The 21,500-nt window shown below is 42.7% G+C and overlaps 1 protein-coding gene across 1 annotated transcript in view; it reads left to right on the top strand.

Annotated features, from left to right (window-relative positions):
- Window positions 1-21,500, top strand: part of LOC147747769 (uncharacterized) — an 802,967-nt gene that overhangs the window by 234,060 nt on the left and 547,407 nt on the right. Inside the window, exons 44-45 of the mRNA XM_086926120.1 lie at window positions 2,012-2,179; window positions 3,913-3,989. Of these exons, the coding sequence (XP_086782246.1) occupies window positions 2,012-2,179; window positions 3,913-3,989 (245 nt within the window). The remainder of the gene's footprint in view (window positions 1-2,011; window positions 2,180-3,912; window positions 3,990-21,500) is intronic.

A 21,500-nucleotide genomic window follows, 5' to 3' on the forward strand; every position in this document is an offset into this window, starting at 1 on the left:
TTCTGTAAGTTCCGGAAGATTATAAAGGCGAAGGTTGTTCCTCCGGTTGCGATTTTCCAACTCCTCCGCCTGACGTTTGAGGAGAGAGACATCTTTTTCCAAGAGCGAGATTTTTGCACATGAGGCATGAAGATTCTCTGTAGATTGTTCTACCAAAAGGACCCTTGATTCCAGCGTAGACCACTTGTCATGGAGAAATTGTAAGGTTTTAGTGGTTTCAGCCATGAAGGGTTTGAGTGCACGGAGTTCCTCTAGAATAAGATCCATTGAGGCAGAGTGTGATGAGGAGCCTGGAGATGGGGGGTCTTTTTTCAAACGCTTCGTTGAACCAGGTTGTAGAAGTTTACTGGGTGGCGTAGTTTTGGGAATTGCGCCGTGGGCGTCGTTTGGTTTGAGGAGAGCAGGTTCCTCCATTGTATTAGGTGTTGTGGAGTCCGAGTCTGAAGAAGCTTGTGGCTTTGTTGTGGATGCTGTGAGTTTAAGGGTGCGAAGCTTCCCCATAGATGGCAAAATACAGAATAGCAAAGACTCCACAAATTCAGGAAGAGGAAGCTGTGACAAATATGCAGTAGGAGGTACGGTTTATGAAGAAAAAATGATAAGAAGCGTAAGTAACTGCAACAAGGGGTTTTGAGAAGTGACCTAATAGCAGTTACAAAACAGATAACATTTCCTCAGGGAGAATTAGCCATAATGTCTGTGTAAATGTAATTATCACCACATGTCCTCAAATGATTGAAATATTGAAAGTAGCTTGACAGGATTCAAGAGGCTATATATAGAATAGCGTGCTTCCAACGTGTGGGGAGAAATGCTTGAGGCATGAGGGACAATGCTGAGGAAAGTGAAGAGACAAAGAGCGGTAAATTCGTATAAAAACCGCTAAACAAAGTCACATTATAAGGGTATTGCTGCAGGAGCTGGATTCATTAAAGCGTGTAGCTTATGCGTGCAATTACCGTGTTACACACGCAGACGCAGAAGCATGAGAGCGGCGCCCGGTGACTGAGAGGTCCGCTGAGGTGCGTAGAAAAATGGCGGCCGCCTAGTGGTGAAATGCGTCACCGGCGAAAACTGCACATATCGTCGGAACAGAGGAGCGCAGGACATCAAATTCCGCTCACCTCATGTTCCGACGACGGTAGGTATCAGTTGCGCATCCGTAGGTCCGGTATGGACGAAGAAAGTCGCTGGCTCCGGTGCACGACTGGCGGAGCTCCGCAGCTAAGCCGCCATCCTGAGCGGCGTTCAAGCCACGCCCCCACGGTTTCTGCTTTGGTTCTCTTTTGTTCCTTTGTTTGTGTACCTCGGCTCTCTGTCATTGACTTGTTGGAAAGTGTATGATGTGGTTTTTGAAGCTTTGACATTATCTTTTGTACAAATCTAGGGTGTTTCGTGTTTACTAAGCTGGGTTTTACCACTGTTCTTTGTTTACCTTATTTGTCTCCTTTGGACGTTCGTTTTGTGTTTGGGCTGTCTTAATCCTCTTAAATCTGCTTATTCTTGGTTCAAGTTTTCAGTTTGTGTTTTCAGTTTAAATGGTTTGGATTTTTACTCCCTTCTCTCGTTAACAGTGTAAATCTTTAGCTGGGCGTCTTTGCTTGTTGAGACCTCCTCGAAGTTGTGTACATTCAGGCTTCATTGATTCTCAAAGCAACAGACAAAGGGTGTGCCTGAAAAGAGGTCACATAACGAAGTAAATGTTCTCACATTTTTCCAGCATGCTTTGACCCCTCAGTAACTCCACCATGCTCTAATTTTTTCACCCTCACATTTTGCATGGATGGGATAAGGTACTTTCTTTCCAGAGACTCACAATTAGAAGAGTGGCCCATGCCTCATACACTATTTTTTGATAGGCAAAAGTTTCCAGGTCAACTGAGTGTTAGCAGCAAGAAAGCACAGGTTAGGGTGGGCCCTACCAAGTATCATTAACATAAAATAACGTAACATAGCATCTGATTGTGGGGTATGTTACTTTGCTTAAGATAACGTGCCTGTTCTTTTGTAGGGTTCCTCCATTTGCAAAGCCGCCATTCACGCCGGGAAGATCCCGCACACCGGCGGCATAGTGACAGTGGAGAAGACAGCCAGGCCGAAAGAAGGCTTCCTGGGAACCATTAAGAATGATGTGACCTCCTTCGTGCACAAGACTTGGAAAGGGGCTTTTGTACTCAGATAAGACAGAGTCATCAGGTATCATGAACTAAAACTCACTTTATGTTCTTGCCGCCCTATGCTTTTATCCTTGGTGCAAACTGTTACTATGTTACTATGTTACTGGTTACTTGTAAAACTCACGGCTACTCTCTGGAGTGTCCCGGCGCTGGGAAAAAAGAACCAGTGACAGAGCAGCGCAAGCAACTCCAGGGAAGCTGATTTATTTTGAAAAAGCCATGTTTTTAATCCGCATCTAAAACTGAGGAGGTCCTGCACCTGACGTAAGGTTGAGGGCAGGTGGTTCCAGAGCCGAGAGGCTACCTCCTGAAAGGAACGCTCACCCAGGTGAGAGAGGGAGAACCTAGGGATCAGCAAGAGTAGCTGATTAGAAGACCTCAACTTCTGGATGGAACATAGCGCTGACATCTATTTCTCAAATATAAGGCCTCAATATTAAATGTCACAAGGTAAATTAAGTGCTCAGCCCTCTCTTGACGTGCTTTTGGGGGCAAAGTATATGAGGACATAACACACATGCAGAGATTTGAAAATAGTTTACTAGCCCCACAGGCCATCTTATGCCAGACAGAATATTGTTTTCACTGCTTACAGACAAGTTTTGCCATTTGTTTTTATCATTTGTCTGGCATATTGCAATAATTGTTTTATTAAGTTAGCCTGAACCCTGAGATGGATCTGGGCAGGATCCATCAATCATTTATTATGATTGGATTTAACTTTATGCATTGCGATCTAATGCAATTACTGCAAAGAATGAGAAAAGTAATAAGTTAAAAACTGTTTTTCTAAAGAACTTTTAGTCCATAGTCTAGTATTTTTGGCTACATTCTAAGAATTGGGATATAGAATGTAAAGTAGTTAAACACAATGTGCTCCTTAGTTTTCAACAACACGATTTTACTATAACATAGGCATAAAACCTGAAATGCTCCAATGCGCCCCTTACGTTTCAAGCCTCTGTTTCAAATTGGTTGTCTTTTGTGGATTTTGCGTACATAATCTGGCCATTATTTGATTTGTGAATGTGGATGAATTTGTAGTTTAGTGTGTGCCTGCAACGGTGGCTATGTTGCCACTGTACACAGCTTGATCAACTTAATTAGGTGCATATCTTTGTTGATGGTGCATTTTGAATTGAATGGGTACCACACAAGTTCTCTGAAGTGGCCAGTGTCCTCTTCCATACTAAAATCTCTACTCAAGCAACTTACACAGGATGGCGCTAAAGAAAATACAAATATCTGGCCTGAAATTTCCACCCCATCTACACTCTAGAATATTTCCACACTCCACTAGAAACCATTCCATTGATGATTCTAGAACCAAAGTTTTTTGGACGAAGGCGTGTAGCCGAAATGCGTCTGTCGGTTTTATTTTGTTTGTGGCTTGAATAAATCAAGAATAATATAATCCCTCAGTGTGCGCCTCACTTGCAGCCCGTGGAGAAGGGCCATCGAAGGGGAATATCTATATATATATATATGTGTGTGTGTGTGTGTGTATATATATATATATATATATATATATATATATATATATATATATATATATATATATATATATATATATATATATATATATATATATATATATCGTATATATCTGTATGCGATATACTCATATACTCGGAAGATGATACAGAATCTGAGAACGGTGCTGGGAACCAAGGGAGAAACATGGAACCCCAAGATCCCCCTTCTGTAATAGATTAATTGTATTTTTTTTGCTTAGGCAGAACTCTCAGTATACAGCAAAAGCCTCAATGGAAAGGAAAAAAGCAACAAGGAAACTCAAGAAATGAAGGGAGGGTATGGAGTTGCGTTCAGGTGCCAAAATTAAGGAAACACACCAAAGGAAGTAGAGCGCGATCCAGCAACAGTGATCAATCTGTCCAATCTACTTCGCTCAGAGGATGAAAAAACACGCTTTCATTAGGATTATCCTTTCGTACTAGGACACATTTTAACTATGCCCAAAATCATGTAGCCTTTTATAAATATGTGAGAAATCTAAGACAAAAAAGAAAATGTCACCCTCAGAGAATGCAACAGCAAAAAAACCCAGAAAAGACGCATGGCATTTCTCTTGAAGCAGAGGATTTGAATTTCCTACATGCGTTGCACATATTAGAGACGGAGTGTGAATGTATGAAACACCCAGGTTCGGTGAAAAAAACGCTGGCATGATGGGCCTGGACATTTATAACAGTTAAAAAACTCCATTCAAGCCGAAATCCACCTTTGTCCCTATGACATCAAAAGATTCATTAGATGTGTCCACGGACTTGGTTGTAAAAGACCAGCAAGTACTATCAATTGAATCAAGTGAAGAATTTTTGCATAGAAACAGCTGAGAGGATAGAAAATATGCAATGAATGTGCAAAAGATAAAAAATTGGAAAAACATAGTAGTACGCCAGTCCAATAAGGGGGTCATTATAGTATTGTGGCCACTGGAAATATATAATAAAGAAACTATGCTCCAATTAAGGGACAATAAATGTTATCAGAAGGTACCTAAAAGCAATCTTGTATTAACAAAAAACAAATTGCATAAAGATTTAGCTAGGTGGAGAGGTTTGGGCATGATATCCCAAGATGAATATCACTTCCTTAAAGTTGACTATCCGGTGACACCCATGCTATACCTCATTCATAAAGGTACATTAAAATATAGAGGGCCCCCCCCCTCGGTAGACCCATAATCTCTGCCAAAGGTAGTCTGCTAGAACCAGCATCTAGATGTTTTGATTTCTTCTTACAAGAGTTTGTGAGGGAGCTTCCAATGTATATCCAAGACACAAGGAACTTCCTTAAAAGGATAGAGAATATAAAATGGAAGGATACATTCCTCTTAATCACATTGGATGTGTCATCATTATATACAAGCATAACCGACGAAGATGGATTAAGAGCAATGAGGCACTATTTAAACAAGAGATCTATCACATTACACCAACACTCAGCCATGTTAGTAGAAATGAGCAGAATTTGTCTTGAAAATAATTATTTTATGTATGGAGCAGATACATACAGACAAGTACAAGGGATTGCAATGTGCACCTGCTTCGCTCCCAGCTATGCAAATTTGCCTATGGGCTGGTGGGAGGAGCAGGTCATCAGGGTGCAACTTACTAAGTAATGGGAGACCAACATAATCCTATGGACTAGGTTCAGAGAGGACCCCTTTGTAGTGTAGGATGGAACCAGGGACACCACAGAGCTATTTATACAGAGATTGAATGATACCTCTCTGAACTTGGCATTTAACAGTTCCATCAGAAACACACAGGTATGCTTTCTAGATCTAGAGGTCTATGTTAAGGACAGTACACTTCACATATGTGCTTGTAGAAAGCCTACAGCTGGGAACTCCATACTACACACCAGAAGTCACCACCCACAAAAACTAAAGAATAGCATCCCATATGAGGAGCACCTTAGAATAAAAATACTGCTATGAAATATCTACTCTGGAAACTGCACAAAAAGATCTCATGACCAGATTTATGCAGAGAGGTTATAGTCTGCAGGTACTGGATCAGGCTCTTTCTAAAGTGAATACAATGAAGAGAACAGATCCTATATATTCTAATGAACAGGATGGAGATATGCAGAGGAGTAAAAACAGAAATGAGACACGTATGATTACCACCTACAATGCCTAATACAGCAGATTGAGAGACTGCGTGAGCAGGCATTGGCATCTGGTCAAAAGGGACCCCATGTTGAGAGATTTAGTGTCTTGGAGACCATTAATCACCTTCAGAAGACCAAGGTCTTTAAGGCAGGATCTAGTCAATAATAGCCTGGAAATAAGGGATGCAGAGGGGTGGTTGAGGGCAAGCACAGGCTTTTACAAGTCCACAAAATGCAAAGCGTGTAAAATATGAAACCGATTACATCTCCCCTATTGAAAAGCCCGTGGAATATCAGAACCCACCTAAACTGCAGAACTGAATTTGTTGTGTACATGCTGCAATGCCAAAATCTATGTGCACAGTACAATTCATATGGCACACGTACGAATACTGCAGCATATGAGAGCAGTTACGAATAGATAAAATCTACCCAGTAGCAAGACATATGAATGAAGTGCATGGGGGCAATATTCAAGACCTTGTATATTTTGTAATTGACCAGGTGGAATAAGTAGAAGGGGTGGGAATCCTGAGCACAGGTTACGACAACTAGAATCTCAATACATCCTACTTTTCAACACCAAGATCCCTTTTGGGCATAATTCAGAAGAAGATATTTCTGTGCATTTAGGTATCTAGACAACTTGTGATTAGCTCCCCAGGTTTTGGATGATTTTTAATTTATCCACGGAACCAGGGGTTATGAAACAAGAAAGGCTGGTAAGATACTATGAAAACAAATGAAATGTGAGGTTTACATTTTGTTGAGTCATCTGACTAGCATAACAAACTGCTTTTGAAATTAATCAATATTGTATTGTATTGTATTGTAATTGCATTTATATAGAGCTTACTACCCCTGACAAGGCGTCAAAGCGCTTTTTCAGCGAGTACACGCTACTCCAGGACCCATTAGTGTTGAATTAGTATAGTGAAACATGCAAGTACATTTTAAGTGGTGGATAGGTTAGTCAGTTAATTGGATTTGGAATGATAGCATAAGGATAGAGGAGAACACAGATTTGTGTTTATATAGCGCTTGTTGACACACGCTGTTCAGGAAGCCTACAAAGGATTAGTGGTGAATTAATATGGTGAAATATGAAGTAATTTCAGTGGTGGATATTAGTCAGTTACTTAAAGTGAGAAGGATAGCGGAGGGATGAAAGGGGAAGAAAGATTTGCATTCATATAGCACTTGTTACCCCTGATGTGTGTTGAAGCGGTTTTCTGGCGAGAAGCACGCCACTCCGGAACCGGAACCCATAAAGGCTTACTAACTAGTATAGTAAAAAAATATTAAGTAATTTGAGTAGTGGATATGTTATTCAGTTATTTGGGTAGTATATTAGTATAGTTTAATATGGAATTTGAGAAGTGAACATGCTAGTCTGTTAATTTCGGTTGAAAAGGATAGTGGAGGGATAAAAGTGATGATTTTATTTTTTAGTTCTTAGCAGTAGGAGGAGTCTTTTGGATGAGTAAAAATGAGTTTTCGAGGGGAGGACTCAGAGGGAAGAGTTTAGAAAGGTTTGTTTTAGGGGATCGGTATAGTAAAAGAGGTTTCAGATGATGCAAGGAGGGGTAGAGTAGGAGAGAGTCTAGAAAGGGCTATTTTGGCAATCATTGTAGTGGTATGGGGTTTGGGATAACAGAGAGTGGATGTAGAGGATATATTGATAGATGTATAGGATGACAGATAGGGTAGTGCATTGGAAGGAGTAGTAGAAGAAGTTTCAGATGAGTCGGAAGGTTGGGTTAGAAGATATATTGAGCGAAGTATAGGCTGAGAAATAGGGTAGTGCATTGGAAATGCTACATTAGAAGAAAGTGATTAATATATAGATCCTAAATTACATTGAAAGTATAGAGATACATAAAGGAGGTAAGTATATGTGAATTAAAGATATTTCTAGAGACACAGGATGAGATATAGGGTAGTGCATTGGATATGCTTTTTCAGGAGAAAAGTAACAGACACACAGATTCAAGTACATGAAAGGTACATAGATGCACAATGGAAGTATGTACATGTAGATCAAAGATGATTTTTATTTAGTTATTATTATTTTTTTCTCTTAACAACATAATTATTTTACGTTTATACAAAGTAATACACAAAGATAGGTACATATCTATAGTTTGCGTATGGTGCTTATGTGGGGAAGAGCCAATTCTTGAGTAGTTTTCTGAAGATAAGGTGGTTGTCGGTGGACCTTATGTTGGGTGGTAAAGAGTTTCACAGTTTGGCTGCTTGAACAGAGAAGGATGTGCCACCCATGGTTTTTTTGTTGCATGGTGGGATTTTGAGGCGAGGTGCGCCTTTAGAGCGGAGGTTCCTTTGTTGTATGCGTTTATTCCTGATGAAGAATGGTCCCATTCCATGTATTGCTTTGTGGGTGATACAAAGCAGCGTGAACGTGGATCTTCTGGCAACCGGTAACCAATGCAGGGCTTTCAAGGCAGGGGAGATGTGGTCTTGCGGTTTGATATGCAAGAGTAGTCTGGCAGCTGAGTCCTGAATCTGTTGTAGTCTTCGTCATTAAAGGTGATCCATGGTAGAGGCTATTGGCGTAATCGAGTTTGGACATAACAAGGGAGATGGTAGCTTGGACCTTGTGTGGAAATCCCAAATGATGGAAAATTTGTCACAGCATTTTTATAGTAGCAAAATCTTGCTAGTTTATCCACTTGGGCATTCATCGACAGCTTGGTCATGGTCATTCTGAGGTTTCTTACTTCCTTTGATACTTTAGGTAGTGATCCCAGTTCATCATGCCATGCGGCAAGCTGGTTGTACTGTTTCCAATCGCCACACGCCAGTATTTCAGTTTTTGAAGCATTAAATTTGAGATGGCTCCAGGTCATCCACTGATCCACGGCTCTGAGACTGCTGAAAATTGGTGATTTTCCAAAGTCCTTGGGGCATTCCAGTTGAAGGACTATTTGCATGTCATCTGCATAGTTATAGCACGTAAGGTGAAATCTATTGATCAGTACTGGTAATGACTTCATGTAGATGTTGAAAAGCATGTTGAAAAGCATGAGCGAGATGATAGAACCTTGAGGGACCCCTGCTTTTGTTGAGTACTGTTTGGACGAGAAAGGTGGGGTATGTATGACATTAGTTCTGTTCTGAAGGTAGGACGCTATCCAGTCTAGAGCAGTTCCCTCTATGCCGGCTTCATAGAGTCTTTGTTTGAGAGTGTCATGGTCAACCGTGTCAAAGGCAGCTGAGGCAGCTGAGAGGTCCAAGAGGAGTAGCGCAGCAACCCCGTTGCGGTCGACTGTATTCTTTAGGTCATCCCAGATGGCAAGGAGGCCAGATCCGGATGGAATCCTGTTTGGAAGTCTGAAAGTATGTCATTCTCTTCAATGAATTGTGACATCTGGGCGAACGCTGCTCTTTCTATCAGTATGCCAGGAACGGTCCATTTTTAATGGGTTCAGCGGGTCCAAGTTTGTTTTCTTCAGTAAAGAGCGTATGTATGACTTTTTGAGTTCTTCTGGAAATATTCCAGTAGTTAAGGAATCATTGATGATCCTTCTTACTGGAGTGGCAGCAGGGGTTGTTAAAAGAATTGTCTTGAAAGTTTGTGGCGGACAGGGGTCAGAAGGGCTGCCGGCAGGCCTCCTTGCTTCGAACAGGTCCATAAATTCATCGTGTGAGATGTTTTGGAAGGAACAGAGAAGCTTGATTAGAGCATTCTTGGATTGTTGTTTTGTACAAGGATTAGTGCTGGTGCTTTGTTTCTGTTTTAACCCCTTCACTGCTGGCCTGTTTCCGCCCCTGTGCGGTAAACAAATGAACAGGGGCGGGCCATGACGAACCCCAGCCGTCATCAGCACACGAGCACCGTAGTGCATGACGGCTGGGGTTCGTCATCAGCATGCAAGGGGTTAAGTACGATTACAACGTGTCTGCTTTGTCCATGTAATGATTTGCCACTTTGTCTGTGAAATCTTGAGTAACAGGATGAGTTCCTTCTAGGCAATTTGGCTTGCGAAATTCATTGAGTATTTTATAGAATTCTTTATTTGCACATTTAGGGTTTTGAATTCTGTCTGAATAGTACCTTTTCTTAGCTTTTTTGATAGCAGACTTGTATAATCTGTTAATTTTCTGTAAGAGAAGTTTGTCTTGTTTGGCATGTGTTTTGAGCCAGGTATGTTGCAGCTTTCTAATTTGTTGTTTTATGTCTTTTATTTCTATGTTTCTCAAAGGCGCTTTTTTCTTTTGTTCTGTTGTGTGGTTTTGAGTGGTATCAGGATGTCAAAAGCTTCCTGTAGCTACTCATATAGATATTGAACAGAATTTATGGTTTCCAGATTTGTACTGGATGTTAGTTGTGTTTCCAAGTGTTCCAAATTGTGTTTATTCCACGGCTGATAGGTGGATGGATGTAAGGTAGTTTAAGGTGAGTCGCTTAGCGTTGTTTTATGTTGAAAGGCAAGCAAGTGGTGGTCTGACCATGTGACTGGAGTTATAGTTTGAAAAGTAACTAGTTCAGTATTAGCAAAAATGACATCTAGGGAACATCCAGCGGTGTGTGTCGGATTGTGGACAATCTGATGCAGGTTCAATGCGTCTAGGCCGGTGATTACAGTTTTTATATGGGTCATATTTGGTTTATCAAACCAAATGTTAAGGTCACCCAGAACGCATAGGTTGGAGTGTATTGTTATCCGGTTTGAAGCTATGTCTAAAAGTACGTCTGGAAATGTTGCCTTGCTAGGTGGAGGTCTGTAAACGAGCAGGAAGTTACAGGAGGAAGACGGTGTAGGATTGCATCTTGTTAGAAGAGCCTCACAATTCTTTATGGAGATGTTGTCAATTTTAGTGATATGTATTGTTTGCCTGAATACAACAGCTAGACCACCTCCTGTTTTGGCTATACGATTTTAAGTGATTATTTGATAGCTTAGAGGAATGGCTTCATGCAGGACTGGAGCCATATCTTCTCCCAACCATGATTCGGTTATGAATAGTATGCCTGGTTTTCCATCGGTGAGAAGGTCGTTGATGTGATGCTTGTTTTTAGAGAGGGATCGAGCATTTATTAGTAGACAGTTTAGTGAGTGGCCTTTGGTGATAGTGGGACTTTGTTTGGTAGAAGAGTGATCAGTATTGTGTGGGTTTGTAGAAGGTGTGTTATTAGTGCTTGTATTAGCTATATTAGGATAACAATCGTGTAACTGTTCTTTATCGTGTTCCTCATCCAGCATGCTTAGAAGGCATTTTGATGGGTCTGCATGTGTATGTGTTGGAGATGGTGTTTGAGAGTGAGTTGGAGTGCTGCATTGCTTTTGTGGTGTAACATTGTTGTGAAGTAGACATGGGGAAGCAAAGTTGTGAGGTGTGGCATGTTGCTTATATTTTGTGTGTGTGCTTAAGGCGGAAGGTGAATGAATCAGGGGAGGTTATGCAGCATGTGAGTCATGTAGTAATGCTCTAAATGTTCCAATGGATGAGAGGCGGTTAGAAGAGAGGTGCTGTGTTGCTGTATCTGTGTTAGGTGCGGTGGAAGAGTGAAAGCTTGGCATTGGAGTTTGTTCCTTTGTGTGGTTTGAAAGGTTGGTATATGTTTGTATTTTGTGATGGTAAGTATTATGAGGTGTTGCGCTTTGAAGATCTTGTTGTGCTGGTGTGTGTGATATGTTTTGCTTTTGAGGAGTAGTGAAAAAGGGTGCTGATGCATATGTTTCATGCAATGGATTTGGTTGTGTAGTATTGTTTGTGAGAGGAGGTTGTGACGTAGAGGGGTGGTGATGTGTTCATGAGTAGAGTGAATGTTGAGTGTAGGAGGAAATGAAGTAGATGTGAGAGTGTGCTTATCTTAGACTGGTTTGTTGCAAGAATTACAAAGTGTGGTGGTGTGCAGTGTGTGTGTTAGTGTTATTATGGTAGAAGGGAGAGAAGGGTGTTTGTTGGACAACTGTTGGAAGGATGATTATATGTTTGTTAGTGATAAAGTGTGGTCTGTTTGGTGTAAAAACAGCAGGGATAGTGTGTCTGAATGGGATGTAGTTATGTATGGTGTTGATTGGCATTGTGTTAGTGATGAGTGTATTGGTTAGTGGTATAGGATAGAGTTGTGTACTGTTTGTAGATGATGGTGGATATGTGTGGTAGTTGAGATAGTAGGGTGTGTAGATGTGGTTTGGCTGGGTTTGTAGTGCATGCTGGTACATTAATCCGTGGATAGTGTTGTGCATGGTGTATATTTGGTGTGAGTGTGAGTGTGTTGCTCTGTTTGTGGATGTGGATGGTGTGGGCTGGGTATTAAGCATGGGCGGAATTCCGTTTCGCTCGCGGATTTTGCGGATTTTCGGTAAATTCGCAATCCGCGAGATTTGCGAATCTCCCGCAAAATCCGCAAATCCGCGAGCAGCGGATTTTGCTCGCACTGTTCGCACTGTTCGCGTGAGTTCGCGCCCCGCGAATAAGTGCAAAATTGCAGAAATACGATCTTAGCAAAACTGAAACTACTTACCAGGTTCAAAAGTTCAGGCTCATCATTAGTAGCCATTTCCTGTAGTGCTTCCTGAGGGGCCCCTCCAGAGTTCAGTTGCCAGTTGAAACTATTATGTGACCCTGCTCTGAACCTCAGAATAGTTACACATATGCCACAAAGGTCCTGAATTACAGCTAAGGGAGACAAGCAGGAGCCAGGCTGGAAGTTCAAATCCATTAATCAGCCCCTAATTCATTATTGTCAGTTGGGGCAGGGCAGGTGTTGTAACTAATTTTGCAACAATGAAAGCACTTAGCAAGTGCAAAAGATCACTAATCAGGAAGCACTAAGGAAGCAGGTGCCAGCTAAAAAAATATTCTGTGACACATTAATCAGCCCCAAATTAATTCAGGTCACTTGAGGCAGGGAAGGAGTGCTTGCGTTGCCACAATAATGTACACTGACTGGACAACCAGAGGGTGCTGTGATGAAACAGAGGGTGGCATGGGTGGGCCAGAGGGTGGCATGAGTAGTCAGAGAGTGGCAGTGGTGACAGAGAGTGGCAGTGATGAAGAAGAGTGTCCCAAACAGGCTGGACACGTAGAAACAACAAGTTCGCGAAACTTGCGACCCGACAGGTAAGTTCGCAATTTGCGACATTGTACAAAACCCTCGCGAACTGGCAGAAACCCGCGCAAACACAAAAAAAAAAAATCCGCAAATTCGCGAGAATTTGCGGATTTTGCGGATTGCGAGTTCGCAAATCCGCAAAATTCGCGAACGCGAGATTCGCAAAATTCGCCCATGCTTACTGGGTATTGCTAAATGAGAAAAAGAGCAGCATTTCTGGCCCTAGTCCCGACTAGGCTCAAACAAGCAACTGCCCTTGTCCTCTCTGCCCTTAACAGGCTCAAACAGGCAACTGCCCTTGTCCTCTTCGCCCTTAACAGGCTCAAACAGGCAACTGCCCTTGTCCTCTCTACCATTAGCCTTGACGCCCGGGCTGAGACGCCCTAACCCTGGCCTTTTTTATAGCCCTAGTAATCAGGTGATCCCTTCAGCCAATAGGAACCTTAACCCTATCATTATCCAATCACAGCACTTGCCCTAAAATCTAGAACTAATAGGAGACCAGGACTTTACAGCCAATCTTAACCCTAGTCCAAGCACCCAATCAGTTAAAAAAAACCTGATCCCTACGTCCAATAAAGGCCCTAGCCCTACCAGTAGTCCCAAAACAAGTCCATGCAACCAATGGCAGAGGTAGCCCCAGTCCCTACTTCCAATAGAAAGACTAACCCTACTCCAAGTCCCACACCTAGTCCAGCAACCAATCACACCAGAAGCCCTAATCGATACTTCCAATTAAAGGTCTAACCCTAGCCCTAGTCCCAACCTACTCCCAACAACCAATAACATAGGAAGCCCTAGTCCCTACTTCCAATAGAAATCCTAACCCTAGCCCTAGTCCCAACCCTACAATGATTGAATCACAGTCCCAGAAACCAATCAGAACCCTCAAATACCCAACCAATGAGGACATTAACCCTAATCCAATAGAAACACCAGATACAACCACCAATCAGTGTAGACATGTACCAATCACCATCAGACCATATAAGGTCCCAGCGACCTCAGACAAGGTTTGCTGGCCAGGGAGTTGGAAGCTGCTTCTCCTGTTCAGAATCTCCTAGGAGACACACAGGCTCAATCCACACTTTGGACTTCAGCTTCAGAGACGGGAATTGCACATGTCAGCAGTATGTTGTCTATGTCTATGTATTATTTGCCATGATTGATAAATTCGAGATTTACGATTTACTCATTCATTTTTAATGATTACATTGGTGTTGCTAACAATACTTAGAATGGCATAATTGCAATGATTTATTATGACATTTGCACCTGCATGTTATGCATATAAAATACTGCCACTTGGCTAGTACTGCTGTGGGCATGGTTAATGACAACAGAAGAATAGTAGACGCATCAGCAAGTACAGTGTGTATATTTTCAAGGTATGTTGATGTAGACATAAGAACGGTAAATCCTTACCTCCCTCTGTGCACTTGTTGGATATTTTGTGACTTTGTATTCTGGTCATGATAATGTGACCTTTCGTTATTTTGTCCTCTATGTTCCCCACCACAATCATTTACTTATAAATTGAGACCTTTGCAGGAGCACAAAATAGTCATATTATATATGTATGTATTGAAATAATTTGATATCCAATATGAAATTAGCCTTTTCTCTTTTCTTGTCAATTTATTGCAAAACCCACACACTGTGAACAAAAAATGGGGCATGGGATAGTTGGTTAATCTCTCGTTTAGTGAGTTGATCCCTTTCCAAAAGTGGCATGGTCTATGCACAAAAATTATCACATGTATTTGAATCAAACTTTGTTTACGAATATTAGGTGAACTTCAGTACCAGTTGGTACTTTTGGCTTAGGTTATGCTTTCCAATATTGATGTCAGTCTCATTGACTTGGGGACGCTTACTTACTGAAACGGAGGTTCCTGGCTTCATTAGCGAGGCACAGTAGAGCACCAGCCCACTAGCCCAGCAGCGCATCAGCCCACCGGCCCACTTCTCGCGGCACCCGCTTCGCGGGTGCCGCCTCGTCTGTGGGTGTTGGTGGCAACATCTTCTGGGAGGAGCATTATTGGACTCAGGCGGCAAGGCGGTAAGGGGCGCGAGGCACCAGCGGGGCTGCGAGCGTGCGGGGACTTCATTACCCAGAAGTCCCTGCAAGACCGACGGATAGCTTCCGGTCCGCTCTCCCTGCTGGCCCGCCCCCCATCCTTCACGCCCCCTACATTACAACATCTTACTCCCGCAGCGCGGGACGCAGCCCGGGCGAAGACTGGGCAAAGACAGGGCCGTTTGAGGCCGTTCGAGGACGGCAGAGGACGGCCCTGGCCCAGAACCCCAGCACTTTTTTCTTCATTCCACGTAAGGAAGGCGGACCAGTGATTCCCATCTTACACTTCAATATAGAGTGGCCGGCCACAAGATTCACTATCTACTTTCTGTGAGGGCCACTTTGCTGTACCTGGCTTCACATCGCAGATGTCCACCATGCGTAATAGAACTAGAAGCAATACCAAGAAAGCTACGGCCGTGGCACAAGTGACCGGTCCTATAGATCATTTTATCTCCCGGGTCAATGAAACCATTGACAAGAGCATTATCCTGTTGGAAAAAAGAGTCTCCTTGGATCTCATTAAGCTAAACGCTCATCTCTGGGCTCCCTTGCAACTGCAAGCTCTCCTTCCCACCAGGCCTTAAATAATTGTTCCTTACCCCTACCCTCAGCGGCAGTCGCCATGCTTACTGTCCCGAACGCTGTCGACTTATCAGTGACACAATCAGACTCCGATCTGTCATATGTTGACCTTGAGGCTACCCCAGATTTAGAAGCCTGTCAATCACTTGATAAGCAAGAGCTGAGTGCAGATAGTCACCCCCATATACCTGATACAGGAGTGGCTCCTGTACTGATAGAATCAGGGAGAGGCACTACCACTACTACCAAGGCTGCGCCTAAGACTAAGGATAAACCCAAAGTTAAAGTTAGGAACCACAACCTGATCTCACCTACCCCCAACTCTGCATCAGGCATACCCTGCTGGGTTGAAAACATGGTAATAGACCTTAAATCGGATCTCGAAGCCACAATAGCGGCACAAATCAAGCCCCTAATATCTAAGCTTGATAGACTTACGTCGCTAATTAATTCAAAATGCGGTAATAAGATAAGCGGGAATGGGTCTACACAGCTGCATGGGGCAAAAGAAGTACTTCACAAAAAAATACCCTGCACCAAGCACGCAACAGACACATCTATTAAGTCTAATACTCCACTAGCCAGTAAGGCACCAGCTATACAGCATCTAACCCAAATAGGGAGTAAATTAGATGCACTCCCATCTACCCCTAGTGTCGTAGGTTCTGCCTCAGCAACGCAAACAGCCACGCAAACATCTACAGGCCCAACTAAAGCAGATAACCAACAAGTTAAGGGCCCTAACGGGAATAACACTACCGCAGCAGTATCTGTGCCCTTAGATAAACCTCAAGAACCCAAGACAAAGCAGCCTCGCCCTAAGATAATCAACCTGCCGCCGGAAGTTTCTCCCTTCGTGGTCGTCTTAACGGCCGTTCCGCCACTGAAGGAGGGTGTAAGAGAAACTTTTGCAGAGCTAAGAAATAAATGTGCTCAGTGGCTCCAGCTGCATAAACCCCTACCTACCCATATTAGTGGTGAGATTTTCTCTGTACGTAGAGGTGACTGGGTGGGCAGGAACACGAAGTCTATAGCGGGTGATGTTATTACCATCGAATTCAGGGATATAGGGGCAGCAAATTATATTTGCAACACACCCAGTAGTGGACCTGCCACCCAAATAAACCCACTTCCCTTGTGTTATTTTTTTACCTATACCTCCAAGACAAAATCTTCCCAGCTCTACCTTTCCAACAAATAGAGGGCTTATACACCCCCCACAATACACCACCTATCAGTGGCAGCAACCTCTACAACCTCTACAACCTCCACGACTTCCACAAATACCACAACATACAACTTTCCAGTGGCAACAACCCCCTCAACCTCCACAACCTTCACATCATTTTTCCCAGCAGTGGCAGCAACCTTCTCAACCCACACAACATATCATTCACCAGTGGCAGCAACCGTGGCAAGGATTGCCCCCCCCTTTCGATCCAGTAGGTCCTAACCATCGAGGCAGAGAAAGGGACGAATGGAGAGGGCAAGAGCAGTGGAGAAATTACAGAGAACCCCCATGTTGGGACGGTTGGAATGGATTACTTTTAACAAATAAGTATAGTGGTCTAGAGTGTGTTGACTGACCACCACAGCCAGAAGAACAGCTTCTCAACAGCTCTGACTCACTGGCATCTCGGGACTCTCCCCTAATCCCTGAAGACCCAGAGATTCCTAGTAAACTACAAATAGTTAAAACCCCTAAAAACAATCCACCAACTTTAAGCCTGATCTCCTGGAATGTTGCAGGACTACGGACAAAGGTGGAGGATGGGACTATTATGCACCATGTGCACAGACATCAAATAATCTGTCTACAGGAGACGTGGTCACAACTAGAACAGCATTTACAGGGGTATAAGACATACTTCTCCCCTGCGTTGTTGGAACAGAAGGGTAGACCAAAGGGAGGACTAAACATCTATGTAGCTAACACCATTCAAAACATAAAAATAAATATCATTGAACTGGACCCTAACTTCCAGATCCTAGGTCTCTCCCTACCGAAAAAAGAGTTCGTAGTCATTATCAACTTCTATAATAACCTTGACGAAGCAGAACTTCAGAGAGTCTTGGCTCACCTCTACAAAAAATTAACTATCCTTAGACAGAAACAAGGAGCAAGGGGTGCGGTATCTATAATATGGGTAGGTGATTTTAACCTACATAAATGTTCCCAACCTAAGCAAAAATGTCCTGGTATGGTGACAGAGGAAGGTGTTTCTCTTACCCACTTCTCACACAACAACACGGGCAGAACAATGAACGATCTCCTATCAGACCTGGACCTCCAAATAGTAAATACCTTGGATCATAGAACCAACTCACTAGCACCGACCTACATAGGAAGAGGTTTCAGTACCACGGTTGACTATATTATAATATCAGCAAGTCTACAACCAAGAGTAAAAAAAATTTGAAGTTACACCTAACACCCAAAGTGACCACGCTATACTTAAAATGGAAGTGATTACAAACCACCAACAGACTCCTCCTATGACGATAGCTAGTGCACTGACCCAGGAAAATATAAACATGGGCAAACTAAATGGAAATTCAATAAAGTGGGGGAAGATAAATCCAGAGGAACTCACTAAAGATCTGATAAAGTCAGCGTATCCCCAAATCAAGAAATGTCTGGATATGTCGACAGAAGATGAGGAACTTCTTAACAACTTTGCCCAAATCATGAACAAAATAAAGGTTCTACTCACAGCAAAACATAAAGTTGGTCCACCCCGATTAAAAGGTTGGTTCAATCAAGAGTGTACCCAGGCCCATACAAAACTTAAATTAGCCCTAAATAAAGATGAAAGGGATCCTCACACTATATCCATCCTAAGAAGGAAATACCATAAAATCAGAAAAAAGAGAAAAGCGGAACTTAAGCAAGCCCTTTGGGATGAACTCCATACCAGTGCACAAGAAAAAAACAGCCAAGCCTTCTGGAGAATAATAAGAACTCCCTTTTTGGTTGACGATACACTTCCAAAAATTGAAGTCGCGATAGACGCAGCAGAATGGGTATCCCACTTCACTAAAATTTTTCAAAAATCATCCTCCGATCAAGAAATAGAAGAGGAAAAGGCAATATCTCCAACATACCCTATTGATATAAACTTTGAAATCTCTGAGATCCTTCTGGCACTGAATTCAACCAAAAACGGAAAAGCTCCAGGCCCGGACGGAGTCCCGGCTGACCTTTTTAAATATAAAATAGATCTTTGGGCCCCGATCATTACAAGGGTGTGCACCGCAACGGCCAAGAGAGGAATTCTGGAGGCCTGGACAAGGTCCATCATGGTACCGATATTTAAGAAAGGCAACCGCCAGGACCCTGCTTGCTACCGCCCAATTTCTCTGTTGGATTCACTGGGGAAGATGGCAGGCAGGGTGATCCTGGAACGACTTCAGGATTGGGTGGAGGAGAGAGGTATATTATCTGATTTACAATTCGGTTTCAGAGAGGGATTTGGAACCGTGGAACAAGCCCTAAACATTTCCGTTATTCTTGGAAAATATGTACAAGCCAAAAAAGAAAAGCTTTATATGATTTACGTGGACTTGTCCGCGGCTTTTGACTGTGTCTCTCTTTCCAAACTATGGTCCCTTTTAGCCCAAATGGGGGTAGAGCCGCCACTCCTGAACTTTTTAAGGGAATTGTATTCCAATCCTTCTGCAAGAGTTCGATATGGTACAAAGGGAGAATTGACAGCGTCCTTTAGAGTGGAGCGTGGGGTCAGACAAGGATGTGTCCTGGCGCCTTTCCTTTTCCCCCTCTATACTAACAACCTAGAGGTAGAGCTCCTGAAGGGCGCCCGGGACCTCCCACAGGCAAAACATCGCCCGATCCCCGCTCTGCTTTACGCGGACGACGCTGTCCTCCTGGCACGAACTCCTTGTGAACTCCAAAAGACCCTTTATAGATACTCTCAATTTATGAGTACCTTGGATCTTCACATAAATGTGAAAAAGACTTTTGTGATGACGGCAGGGGTCGGGAGAAAACATCAAAAAACCATTACCCTTAACATCCAAAAAATAGACTCCACAACTGAATATTGCTATCTAGGAGTCACAATAGACAACAAACTCTCCTGGAAAAAGGCAGTGGAAGCCAGAAAACACTGCTTTAAAAGAGCATTAGCTGCAGTGGTGACGTTCACACAAAAACTGGGAAAACGACCGCCCATGGAACTGTTAGCAATATGCAAGGCCAAATGCCAATCGACAGCTCTATATGGAGCAGGTTTATGGGGTCATACGGATGTCACTTCCCTGCAAGTAGCAGAAAATAACTTTTTTAGATTTCTCCTGTCGGCCCCAAAGCGATCTTCAACTTATGCCTGCCACGCAGAACTTGGCGTCCCACATATCGAAGATCTTGCAAAAATTCAACCGCTACTCCTATGGCGCCGCATTTGGACCTCAGAAAAAAATGAACTTACAAAGACGATACTGGCAGATGCAATGTCTTTGGACCACGCTTTAAAAATCAAATGGTTAGCCTATATCAGGAACTTTTTCATTGACCTTGGGGCCGAGCAATACTACTTAAATCCTAAAAAAATTGGAGAACTCACAAAGAACAATCTAAAAATATTAGCCCTGGGACACCTGGAAAATCTAAGATTACAATCTGAAGTAGGGAAACCTTCCGTTCAACATGCAATAATGGTCTAATCCACCTTCTCAATCCAGCCCTACTTAACTCTTAACATTGGCACTTTTGATCGCTACCTCCTGATAAGACTCAGACTAAATATATTTCACAAGCTGGTAGCTTTTCCAACCCCAAACGTCTGGGATCCAAATCCACCTTTATGCCCCTGTGACGAAAAATCAACACAAACCACCCTCCACACAGTTTTGTTCTGTAAGTTTTTATCAGGAACATCGCAAAGTTTGGCTATTGACACTCCTAAAATCCTGGGGTCTCAGGCAATGTCGTCCTGCCATGTTGAGCCTGCAGCTCTTGGACACTGAAGCCACCTGTTACCATGTTCTTAACTTCTTGAAGTGTATATATAGACACAGAAAAAATCTTTAAACTAACCTTATTGAACAAACTAATGATTTTATAAACTTAGATATGGAACCTTCATGTTATATGTAATCACTTTGCACTTCTGTTTTTATTATGTACCGCTTTTATGGATTTCCAATTTTGAAATTCCGAATAAAGTTTATTATTATTATACATTTGCCATTCCTGTTGTCTCCTAGTTCGGTGTAAAATATGGTCTTCCCATTTAAACCATGCCTCATAAATGTATCAAATATTTACACAAGATGTGCCGATACTGATCTCTATATACAAAGGGCCTGATACTTACTACATGTTTATTGAACTTTTATTCTGGAGAGGCGATATAAGGGTGTGGCCAGGACACAATGTGAAAAGTCATTCTTCCTTTATTTTCCACCAATAGCCTTGGAATTACAGTCATCCTGCATCAAAATTAGGAAAACAATAATGACAATCCATGGACTGCTGAATCCCTTTAGTTATGGGAGCATGTTGGCTGAAACAAAAATAGCATTGAAAGGCTCGACACATAGAATCGAGTCCCCACGTGCTTGTCAAGCACTTTACCAAAATGGCGGCCAAAGCAGAGAGCACCTATTACAAGGAGACTGTTCTCCTTAGGGAATTATAAGGAACTCTTTTTTGGGGCGCAAGTCGCAACCCCGTATTTTGAGGGAGTGAGTTGGCTAGCTGAGAGGCCCAGAAGCCTTCACCTCACTGACAGGTAGCCCTGCCATCTTAAGAATATTTTTCAACGTGATAGTCTTGGGAGAAGGGGGCATGGCCTTGGTTGAGGGTCTAGGCAATGTCAAAGGAGCACACAGCAATATGGATTTCATCTGGCACCACCTACTATGTCCTGGTAAGGCTTTAATTGGCGCTCACCTTTGTAGAGCATTC

This window comes from Lissotriton vulgaris, chromosome 1_1, assembly GCF_964263255.1.
Source record: "Lissotriton vulgaris chromosome 1_1, aLisVul1.2, whole genome shotgun sequence".
NCBI lineage: Eukaryota > Metazoa > Chordata > Amphibia > Caudata > Salamandridae > Lissotriton > Lissotriton vulgaris.